This window comes from Pelophylax lessonae (assembly GCF_965119305.1).
Source record: "Pelophylax lessonae genome assembly, chromosome: 9".
NCBI lineage: Eukaryota > Metazoa > Chordata > Amphibia > Anura > Ranidae > Pelophylax > Pelophylax lessonae.
In genome coordinates this window covers 198545833-198557807 of record NC_138776.1, presented here as the reverse complement: position 1 = coordinate 198557807, position 11975 = coordinate 198545833, and the positions used below count along the sequence as shown (strand labels likewise).

General features: G+C 46.3%; 1 protein-coding gene across 1 annotated transcript; it reads right to left on the bottom strand.

Moving 5' to 3' along the window:
• Window positions 1–1386: 1386 nt before the first annotated feature.
• Window positions 1387–2313, bottom strand: LOC309564296 (olfactory receptor 5V1-like; the record flags this gene model as incomplete). The annotated part of the gene is made up of 1 exon (XM_082268922.1): window positions 1387–2313. One exon carries the CDS (start codon window positions 2311–2313, stop codon window positions 1387–1389), a length of 927 nt encoding a protein of 308 aa, XP_082125048.1.
• Window positions 2314–11975: the final 9662 nt, after the last annotated feature.

The following is an 11975-nucleotide window of genomic DNA, read 5'->3' as shown; positions in this document are numbered from 1 at the left end:
CTAGCTAGAAACAGTGTCTCATGCAAAAAGAGGGTTGTAAATTTGTCTACGCTGGTGTCAGGGAATAGAAACTATGCTTTTAAGTCAGAGGTCTCAAACTCAAATTACCTCAAGGGCCACTGGACATGTTTTCATATCCAATGGGGGCCGCATGCAAACTTTCAAACTTCAAAAACAACAATAAACTATATACAGTGGTAGTTACTGCTTGCTACCAGTCACTCACTGTGAGCCTCACGGTCTCACTGTGCCCATCAATTGCAGCCTCACCAGTGCCCATCAAATGCAGCCTTTTTAGTGCCCACCAAATGCAGCCTCACTGTGCCCATCAAATGCAGCTTCACTGTGCCTTGTAACCTGTAGCCTTCTAAAAAGGGAACCACTTTATTTACCAGCCCTTTCCAATAAGTCAGGGAGGGTGTCACTGGCTTCTTCCAGTAAAGGATCAATGCCTTGCAAGCATAAAATAGCCATAGAGTAGGATGAGCCCTGATCAGTGCCAGACCTTTCACAAGACCAAGAAGGCAAACTGTCATCGTCATGGGCAGGGGTAGGGAAGTGACCTCTGTTATACAGTGCAGGACAACTTTCCAGAAGTCCTGAACCACTGGACAGTACCAAAAGATATGTCCGAAAGTAGCCAGGAAGTGAAGTAACGCCAACACTCTGTCGAGACCGGCGGATAAATACTGGACAGTTTAGCTGGGGTATATTATATCCTGTGTAGGAATTCAAAGTGAATAAACCTGTCCCTTGCTGCCACTAATCGAGTAAAGGAGAAACTCCACATGCAGACCCAATCCTCCCCATTTAGATCCAGGACTTCCTCCACCCATTTAGTTACTGAAGGGGGAGAAACAGGGAAAAGTTCTTTATATATTTCAGACAGTCTTTTTTGGAGTCATCAAGTAATATATATTTTCCAAAGTTGAGGGCCTAATCTTCAAGATAGTGGAGCCAGATTGGGAGACAAAATAATATACTAGTTTTAGCAAGTGTCTAAAGCTAAAAACAAAACTTTAATATACTGCAGCTTATCAGTGCTTAGGCCCAGTGGCAGGCTTTTTCCCTTCATTTTCACTGTTGTCACCCTAGAACACACTTCCTGTGTTAGGGTGACAACACTCACTTGTTGTACTCTATCTGTGGGGGGAGCCATCAGTGTTACGAGGCTGCTTTCTTGATTTGGAACACTAACCACTCCTACACTCGTCATCTCCATTACAGAGGGGACATTCTTCTGTAGTGCACATAAGATAGCTTTGAAGAATGATAACAATATTGGATTTATCAGTACATTGCACAGGAAGGTACAAGGACACTAAAATTCTGGCAACATAAAGATAGACTTATAAGCTGCAATATATTCAATTTGTGTTCTTGGGTTTAGATAATCTTTAATGTCTTTCTGATACTTTCTTTGATATCTTTATTTCTTATGCTGTATATTACAGGATTAACCATTGGAGTCACAACTGTATAGATAACAGAGGCTGCTTTGTCCTGTTCTGGGAAGTAACTGGACTGAGGTCGTATATGCATGAACATGATAGTACCATAGTAGATGGAGACCACAGCAATATGGGAGACACAAGTGGAGAAAACCTTCCTTCTTTCTGTTACAGAATGGATGTTTATCACAGTTAAGGTGATGCAAAGGTAGGACAGAAAAATTAGGAAGAACGTACCGAATGCAAAGAGGGCAGTTGCAATGATGCCTGATACCTGATTGAGATAGATATCCTTGCAGGAGAGCCGAAGTAAAGGTGGTATCTCACAGAAAAAGTGGTCAATAACATTAGACTTACAGAACGGCAGCTGAAATGTGAACATTGCTTGGATAGCTGAATTCTTAAAGCCTAGAAACCAGGATGCAATAGCCAGACATAGACAGAGTTGTTTGTCCATTATCATATTGTACTGTAATGGCTTACAAATCGCAATATATCTATCAAAGGCCATGACAGTCAGTATTAAGCATTCTGCACCTCCAAGAGCCAGATGGAAATACATCTGAGCTGCACATCCTAGGAAAGATATAGTTCTATCCTGTGATATGGTGTTTACCAGTATTCTGGGTACCACTGTTGATGAGAAGCAGATGTCAATGATGGCAAGGTTAGTTAAGAAAAAGTACATGGGGGTTTGGAGACGGGAATTAAGTCTCACCATGATAATGAGAAGACAATTTCCAGATATTGTCACCATATACATTATAAAGAAGATCAGAAACAAGATTGGTTTTAAATAAGGAATATCAGACAGTCCAAGAAGGATGAATTTTTTTGAATAAGTTTGATTGAAGAGCTCCATTCCATTGTTTGGTAATTTTTTGTTATTAAGTGTAAATGGTAATGAAAATTAAAACATGCTTGTTGTGTACTAATACAAATACACAAATGAAACCAATTAATTAATACAAGTTTAATCAAATAAAATGCATGTTTATTTTTAGGCAAACTCTTTTGAATTGATAAAGTGGGGAAGGGTTAGACTCTATCTTTTGCAGTTCATATTCCCATTGGTGAGTTTCATGCTTCTATTTGTACTGCCACCAAGAAAGAAAGAGGGAAAATCCAACATTTTACAGTTGTTTCCAGAACAAGAGATAAGGGGAAATCTTCCGATGGGAACATCTGTTCTGGGAACAAGTGTCTAAGAAGGGAACTCCTCTTACATTGGGAGATTACCTTCTTTTTGCATCTCTGGGACAGGAAGCAAAGTGAAATGTCCCCAATGGTACACAGCACAAAAAAAAAAAAATCCCACAACTAAAAAAAACTGAATTTTTGTAAAATCTTACCGTAAAATTCCTTTCTCTGAGTCCTCCGACAGTCCCCACCCATTCACACAGACTTCACTAATGGGGTATTGCTTCCCCTCCGCAGGAGTTTCTAGGCAAAAGACTTGTAAAAGAACAATTCATCTACATAGTCACACCCATGGGGGCTGTCCTTCTAGTCCAATACCCCCCTGCAATAGCCATCCCAACTCAGTTTGGTCGCAAGCAGTGAAAGTGTAGAAAAAAACCCAAAAGAGGGGCGGGGGCGGCGACTGTCGGAGGACTCAGAGAAAGGAATTTTACGGTAATATTTTACAAAAATTCTGTTTTCTCTTACGTCCTCCGACAGTCGCCGCCCATTCACACAGTCTTCACTAATGGGGATGTCCCAAAGCAGTGTAGACATGAGGGGTGGGCAACGCAACCATCAGAAAAGCAACGCAGTACCCACATCAGAGAAAGGAACCTTACATTAGCAGAAAGGTAACCTTCTGGGTAACAAAAAAGGGCTTAACAGGAGCAACAACCCAGGAAATCTAATAACCAAGGGGAAAACAACCCCCAACAGCTAGGGACCAGTACAAAACCAGGGTCCCCTATGGCACTGCCGCACAGAGAACTTTGCGGCCAATGGAGGCATCGGCTGATGCCAGAACTTTAATCCTGTAATCTTTGGAATTTGGAAAAGGTGTGCACCGACGACCAAGTCGCAGCCTTGCACAACAGGGACAGAACCAAGTTCAAGTCCCATGGAGGTAAGGGCTCCCTTCTAGGAGGGGCCAAGTGACGCACACCTTGAATCAAGGTGCGAATTAAGGAATGAGACGCCACAGGGCGCTGGAAAAGAACAGCCAGGGCATATACCTGGCCTTTAATCATGGCCAACGCAAGGCGCTGGTCCACACCAGCCTGGAGGAAAGCCAACACCCTCATCACCGAGTAGGAACGAGGAGAGAAACCCCTGGACTCACACCAGGCAAAATAAGCTTTCCATGTACGGTAATAAATCTTACCAGAAGAGGCTTTTCTAGCCTTGATCAAAGTAGGAATGACCTCTGAGGAGAGACCCCTGTCCCTCAGGACCTGGCTTTCAACAGCCAGGCCATTAAAGCCAGCGACTGTAAAGCAGGATGGAAGATTGGTCCCTGAGACAGTAGATCTTCTCACATTGGTAGCTGCCACGGAGGCTCTACGGCCAGGTGAACGATGTCCGCGTACCAGGACCGGCGAGGCCAGTCCAGCGCAACCAGAATTACCATTGATTGTTCCGAGGCCACCCTGCGAAGGAACCTGGACAACAACTGAATCGGAGGAAAGGCATATATCAGATGATACTGACGCCAAGGCACCACCAGCGCATTCGAGGCATCTGCCAGAGGATCGCGCATTCTTGCCACGAACCTTTCCACCTTGTGGTTTAGCCGAGACGCGAACAGATCCACATCCGGGGATCCCCACTTCGCACACAGCATCTGAAACACCTCCGGGTGTAGGGACCATTCCCCCTGGTCCAGGGTCTGGCGGCTCAGATAGTCGGCCTGCCAATTCTCCACACCCAGAATGTGAACTGCCGATATCGCCGAGACATGAGTCTCTGCCCAAGACAGGATACTGGTCACCTCCTGGGCCACCCGGCCACTCCTGGTGCCCCCTTGGTGGTTGATGTAAGCCATTGTCCGTCTGCACCCATACAGGACGGCCCTGAAGACGATCCGACCAATGGAGCAGGCACAGCCTGATCGCTCTCAATTCCAAAATGTTTATCGGAAGAGAGGACTCCTCCCCAACCAAGTGCCCTGGGCAGACAGGTTGCCCAGGACTCCACCCCAGCCCGACAGGCTGGCATCCGTGGTACAGTATCACCGTCCACAGAATCAGCCGGAAGGATTTTCCTTCCGACACAGCCAGGACTGAAGCCACCACAAGAGATCCATTCTGGTTTGGCGACTCAGAGACACACTCAGGCCCAAGGACTGAGCTGGTCTGTCCCATTTGGCCAGGATCTCCGCTTGGAGAGATCGTGTATGAAACTGTGCAAATGGTATCGCCTCGAAGGCTGACACCATCAACCCCAGGGCCCGCATACAGGTCCTGAGCAATGAGGATTCGTTGTCCCTGAGGGACCTGACCTCGGACTGTAGGGTCCGGAGCTTGTCCTCCGGTAAGAACACCTTTGCTTGAGCAGAGTCCAGGATCATTCCCAGATACGGGAGCCGAACGGAAGGCGTCAAGGTCGACTTCTGAATGTGATTGTCCAACCGAATTCCTGGAGCGTCTGGACTGTAGTGGGCAGATCGCATAACAGACTCTGACTGGCACTCGATCTTAGCAGGAGATCATCCAGATAACCCAAGACCGCAATGCCCTGTGCCCGCAACAGGCCCAGAAAAGGCACCAACACTTTGGTAAAGACCCATGGAGCCGAAGCAAGACCGAAAGATAACGCTACAAACTGGTAATGATCCTCTGCGATAGCGAATTGGAGGTACCTCTGATGACCCTCGAAAATGGGGATGTGCAGATACGCATTCTTCAGGTCTATAGAGGCCAGGAACTCCCCCGGATTCAGGGAGGCCACCACCGAGCGGAGTGATTCCATGCGGAATTTCCGAATGTGCACGAAGCTGTTCAGAGCTTTTAAGTCCAAAATCGGACGCACTTTGCCCTCATTTCTGGGCACAGTGAACAGATTCGAATAAAACCCCCGAAACCTGTCTCGATGAGGCACCGGGACGACAACCCCCTGGGCTAGGAGATCCTCCACCGCTTGACGCAGGTCCTGCAACCACCCTGGGGTCAAATGAAGATTTGAGGGAAAGAATCTGTCTGCTGGCCGCGAAAGAAATTCGATCTTGTACCCTTGTGCAAACAATGCGGTACTTGACCTACTGACTACCAACAATACAGACCTGCTCACGGATATAGAAATACAGGGCAACTTAGGAAACAGTGACCATAGGTCAATAAGTTTCAGTATTAATTACAGTAGAGGGGTAATATAAGGACGCTGAATTTCAAAAGAGCCAATTTCCCAAAACTGCGCCCGCTGCTAGAAAATATCAATTGGGATAGAACCCTGGGAACAAAGAACACGGAGGAAAAATGGGAGTGCTTCAAGAGCATACTTAACAAGGGGATTGACCAGTGCATTCCAAAGGGAAATAAATTTAAAAGAGCAAAACTAAACCCTGGGTGGCTAAACTCCAACATAAAAATGCATATTAGTGCTAAAGAAAAGGCCTTCAAAAAATACAAGACTGAGGGGTCATTGGCAGCATTTAAGCATTACAAAGAGTGTAATAAGAAATGTAAAAACGAAATCAGGGTGGCTAAAATAGAACACGAGAGACATATAGCAGAGGAGAGTAAAAAGAACCCCAAGAAATTCTTTAAGCATATAAACAGTAAGAAAGCGAGGCCAGAACACATTGGCCCCATAAAAGATGACAAAGGAAATATGGCCACTGAGGACAGAGAAAAGGCGGAAGTGTTAAATAATTTCTTCTCTCCAGTCTTCACAAAAGAATCGGGGGGCTACACGAACCTAGCTTGTAAGGCCGAACTAAACAACACACCTCAGGAAATACCGCCATGGCTAACAGAAGATAGACTTAAAACTAAACTAGAGAAACTTAACATAAATAAATCACCAGGACCGGATGGCTTGCACCCGAGGGTTCTTAAAGAGCTCAGCCAGGTGATTGCCAGACCATTATTCTTGATCTTTAAGGATAGTTTACAGACGGTATGGTGCCAGCTGATTGGAAAAAAGCCAACGTGGTACCAATATTTAAAAAGGGGCCGAGATGTATCCCGGGTAACTATAGGCCGGTCAGCCTAACATCTGTAGTCTGCAAGATTTGGGAGGGGATGTTAAGGGACCACATACAAGACTTTAGTAATGAAAACTGTATTATCAGTAGTAATCAGCATGGATTCATGAAAAATCGTTCTTGCCAAACCAATCTATTAACCTTCTACGATGAAGTGAGCTGCCACCTAGATAAAGGAAAGCCTTTGGATGTGGTGTATCTGGACTTTGCAAAGGCCTTTGATACTGTTCCCCACAAACGCTTACTGTACAAACTAAGGAAGGTAGGTATGGACCATAAGGTGAGTCCTGGATAGAGAACTGGCTCCAGGGGAGAGTCCAGAGGGTGATGATTAATGGGGAGTACTCGGATTGGGCGGGTGTGGAAAGTGGGGTCCCCCAGGGTTCTGTCCTGGGACCAATCCTGTTTAACTTATTCATAAATGATCTAGAGGAGGGGATATCTAGTACAATCTCAGTATTTGCGGATGATACTAAACTAAGCTTGCCAATATCTTCTATGCAGGATGTGGAAACCTTACAAGCGGACCTGAACAAAATAACGGGGTGGGCAACTACATGGCAGATGAGGTTTAATGTTGAAAAAGTAATGCACTTGGGGGCCAGAAACCAGAAAGCAAGCTACTCACTAGGGAGGGAACCTCTGGGTGAGTCTAGGATGGAAAAAGACTTGGGGGTACTGGTAGACAACAGGCTTGGCAGTGGCATGCAATGCCAAGCCGCTGCAAGCAAAGCCAACAGAATACTGGGATGTATAAAAAAGGGGATTCACTCCAGAAATAAAGAGATTATTCTCCTGCTCTACAAGACTCTGGTCCCACCACATATGGAGTATGATGTCCAGTTCTGGGCACCGGTCCTCAGGAAGGATGTGCTGGAATTGGAAAGAGTCCAGAGAAGGGCAACAAAAATAATTAGGGGAATGGAGGACATCAGCTATGAGGAAAGCCTAGAAGCACTGAACCTATTCTCTCTGGAGAAGAGACGATTGAGGGGGGATATGATATCAATGTACAAATACTGTACTGGCGACCCTAGCATAAGGAACAAACTATTCAGAGAAAGGAGATACAATAAGACACGTGGCCACTCACTAAAACTAGAGGAAAGGCGTTTTAACCTTAAAATGCGTAAGGGGTTCTTCACTGTAAGAGCGGTAAGGATGTGGAATTCTCTTCCACAAGCAGTCGTATCAGTAGGGAGCATTGATAGTTTAAAAAACGATTAGATGGGCACCTTAGAGACCACAACATACAGGGGTATACAATGTACGGTTAAAAGCAAACACACACACACACATCATAGGTTGAACTGGATGGACTGATGTCTTTTTTCAACCTCACTAAATATGTAACTATGTAACCCTGATCGAATGATTTCCTGAACCCACCTGTCCGTGGTCCGGAACAGCCAAGGTTGAAGGAAACCGCGCAAACGTCCCCCCACCCCTGAAACGGGTGAGGGCGCCCCTTCAGGCAGAGGCGGACTGAGCCGCCGACCCAGCTTGGCCGGATTTTTGTTTGCCGAACCAGGGCTTTTTCTGGCCACCTTGGCCCTTGAAGGGTTTTCCCTTGTTCTGCGCCTTGAAGGCACGAAAGGACCCCTGATTAGGTTTAAAGGAGAAGCCCCGCTTGCCGCGGAAAAACTTACCCTTAGGGTTCTGGGGTAGCAGTGTGCTCTTACCCCCAGTGACTCCTTTAACCAATTCATCCAGGGATTCCCCAAAAAGGCGAGACCCCGCATAGGAGATATCCGCCACCGTCTTCCTGGATTTCTGGTCAGCCGACCAGCTCTTCAACCAGATAAGATGACGGTTAATTACTGCGACACAGGACAGGCGCACAGCTAAAGGGGCCTCATTTAAGGCCGCATTGCACAAATACATGACCCCTTGATAAATCTGATCCACCATCTCCACGGTAGTGGGGGGGGGGGCAGAATCAGCCACGAGGGTGCGTTTGAGCACCTTGGTCCAATCCGCCACAGCCTGAGCCACCATAACAGAGGCAAAAATAGGCTTGAGCATGGAACCCGCCACCATATAAGAATGTCGGGCAAGAGATTCCAGCCTCCTATCAGTAGGGTCCCTAAACACCGGAGAATCTTCGGCGGGGAGCAGAGTAGCCTTGTTCAATCTGGCTACCGTGTGATCCACTTGAGGAGGCACACACCAGCGCGCAATCGTAGTAGCCGCAAAAGGGTAGAGAAGTTGAAACTTCTTAGGTACCACGAAGATGTGTTTTAAATTACGCCATAGTTCATTCACCTTATGGTGAAACTCTGCGGGGCAAGGAAAAACCTGCGCCGTCTTGCGGGTCCTGTGTGTCCCAAAAGAGGACACAACGCCCCGGGGGAGTGGGCTCATCCTCCAAATGTAGTGTTTCCTTTACGGCAAGAATCCGCGCATCCATAACTGTGCGTTCCTCGGGCGACCCAGGGGGGGGAATCATCCACCCCTGCAACCTCCGCCTCCCCCTCGGACTCTTGCGGGTCCTGAGAAGAACGAGACCCCGAAAGGGCCACGCTACCTAAAGCAACTATGTCACATTAAGAATCAGATGAAAAGGAAATCCTAGGCCTTTTTCTAGCAGCACGGTCAGAACTCAGCACATCCATTTCTGACACCAAAGTTGCCACAACAGCAGACAAATTAGTCAGGGCAGAGGATTCGGAGGAACCTGAATCCCCCACCAAAGCTGGAGGGAATTTGCTGTCCTGGGATTCCATAGCAGAAATAAAAAGTTTTTTTTTTTGAATACTGGCCCCTTTAAGAGCGCCGCGGCCCCCCGCAGCACACCGCTATAAGGACTGTGACACACAGATCCCCCGCAGGGTCAAAACTGGCCAGGAAGATCTGCACAAGTAGTAAAGTAAAGGAACAGCAGGACAGAACCCCCCAAGTGTGTTACCAGCTCCTTTGGTCGGCTCTGAGAGAAGGGAGGAAGTGATGTCATCGCTGGAGGCTGAACCAAGGCTGCAGACCAAGGGAAAATGGATGCCTATTGAAACTAATGGGAGGCTTCGGCAAGATGGCCGCCGACATGTGCTTGGAACGACCGTTTGCCACACACAAGATGGCGCCGCAAGGCGCCAAAATCACTACATAGCATGCTGTATTAAATGCCAAAGTGAAGCCAGACATGCTGCCCACACCTAAAATGGCAGACCGGCGGTTTTTAACCCCGCAGCGGTCGCCGCATGTGTCTGTACCTCCAAGCACCCTAAAGTGACATTAGGAGAGGGATCCCCAAAACCCCACACAGCGCTGCTGTGAGAGAACAAAACCCCTGCAGGGACCGGGACTAGGGAGCCCAAAAACGCACAGACATAGGGGGACACCACAGACACACATGGACTGCCGACCCAAGACAGAGGCCCCACACAGAGTGTACTTACCTGTACCCGATGGCGTGGGGTGCCTCATATCAAACGGGAAACCGCCCACCTTCAGATGGCAGGGGAGTGCCGTCAGCCAAAAAAGCAGGACACTAGAAGTGCATGGACGAACCTATGCCGTGTCCAGTGAGGTAGCCACCTCACAGGCTGCATCCCTGAGGACAGGGATGGGTCATTTGCGAGGCCAGGGCGAACACATAGCCTGCGGAACGCTCGATGGCAGGCTGGGATTCCATCTGATCCTCTGTCCTGCAGAGCCAGGACGGTCAGTCCGATTCCCAGCTCCGCAAACGTCGTCTTCATCCGAAGATCCAACTAACTAGTGCTAATAAAATAAACAGCTAGGAATGTAAAGAAAAAAATGACAAACTGAGTTGGGATGGCTATTGCAGGGGGGTATTGGACTAGAAGGACAGCCCCCATGGGTATGACTATGTAGATGAATTGTTCTTTTACAAGTCTTTTGCCTAGAAACTCCTGCGGAGAGGAAGCAATACCCCATTAGTGAAGACTGTGTGAATGGGCGGCGACTGTCAGAGGACGTAAGAGAAAAAAGTTTTGGCCATACATATATTTTTATGTTTATGCAGTGGCTACCAAGATTAATTATTAGCCTTATTATCATTCAGGGTCTCCTAGTAAATTCTCTGCAATCAACAAAGGTAAATCATGCAATTTATATGGCTGCAATAAAGACCTAGACTGCCAAAATGTGTCTTGTATCAACCTAGAATCCATGGCAGGCTAGATGTTCCCAATTACAAAATTATTATTAGGCCTCCCAACTAACTCCACTGACTAACTTTTACACTGTCACCAAGACGTTCCTATGGGTATCACCTAAAGCAATCAATTGTGATCCCCTAAGTATGGATAATTTTCTTTGGCTTCTCTCCAACTATAGAGTGACCCTACAAAATCCAATCTCAGTCCATTCTCTGAGGCTTTGGGACACCCTTAAATACTAAGGTGGTCTTATATCACTGCACTTACCCTGATGTCATTTCTTCAAAATCCTTCTTTCACCCCAGGTTTTGAAGAGTCAAATTCATTCAGACAATGATCCAGGTATGAAATTTCATACCTCTACCACCTTGCTACCACTAACAGAATGAAACCATTCCCAGTGTTGCAGGCTACCTATAACTTTCCTAAATCTGAGTTGTTCCGATATCTACAGATCAAAAATATTGTTAGCACCACGATTTGTCCCCAATCAGATGGGACATCATTGACCTCCTTCAAGCAGAAATGTCAAGACAATCCACGCTCCGCAAGCTTGTGCTATTCTCATTCCAAATCTCTTCCACATCATTCTCACATGGACAAGTGGATTAGGGACCCTAAATATCAAATTAGTCATATTCACAACATGTCTTAGCATTAGAAACCAACTATACCATTGGTAAAAAATATTTCAGACCATAGTAACTGCCCTCCCCCCCATACTTAGTGCCACATCCCTGGAAACAAGTAAAGTGGAAGGGATAATGGATGGAATTTTATTTGGCACCAAAAATTACAATCATATAAAGTGCAAAAGTTTATTGTACATCATATAAAATATTATGATGTACAATAAACTTTTGCACTTTTTATAATTGTAATTTTTTGGTGCTGATAAAATCCCATCCATTATCCCTTCCACTTTAATTCTATACCATTGGTATCTGGTCCCTACATGATTTGCCCACTTTACCCCAGGCTGTTTAGGGCAATTCTTCTGAGGTTGTCCAGAGCAAGGAATGTATTTACGCAAATGGTAGATTTGTCTAAAGCCCAATCTCTGTTTAAACGTGTATACAATATATGAACGTTACTATTAGACACCACAATACTCATGAACCCAAGTGAAGCTTTACTCAATCTTAAACTGGACAGACTGACAGACACTAAACAAAATACTGCAAAAGCATGGCTATCCACCACCTTTTCACTGTCTGAAGTTACTGTAAGGCCATAGTT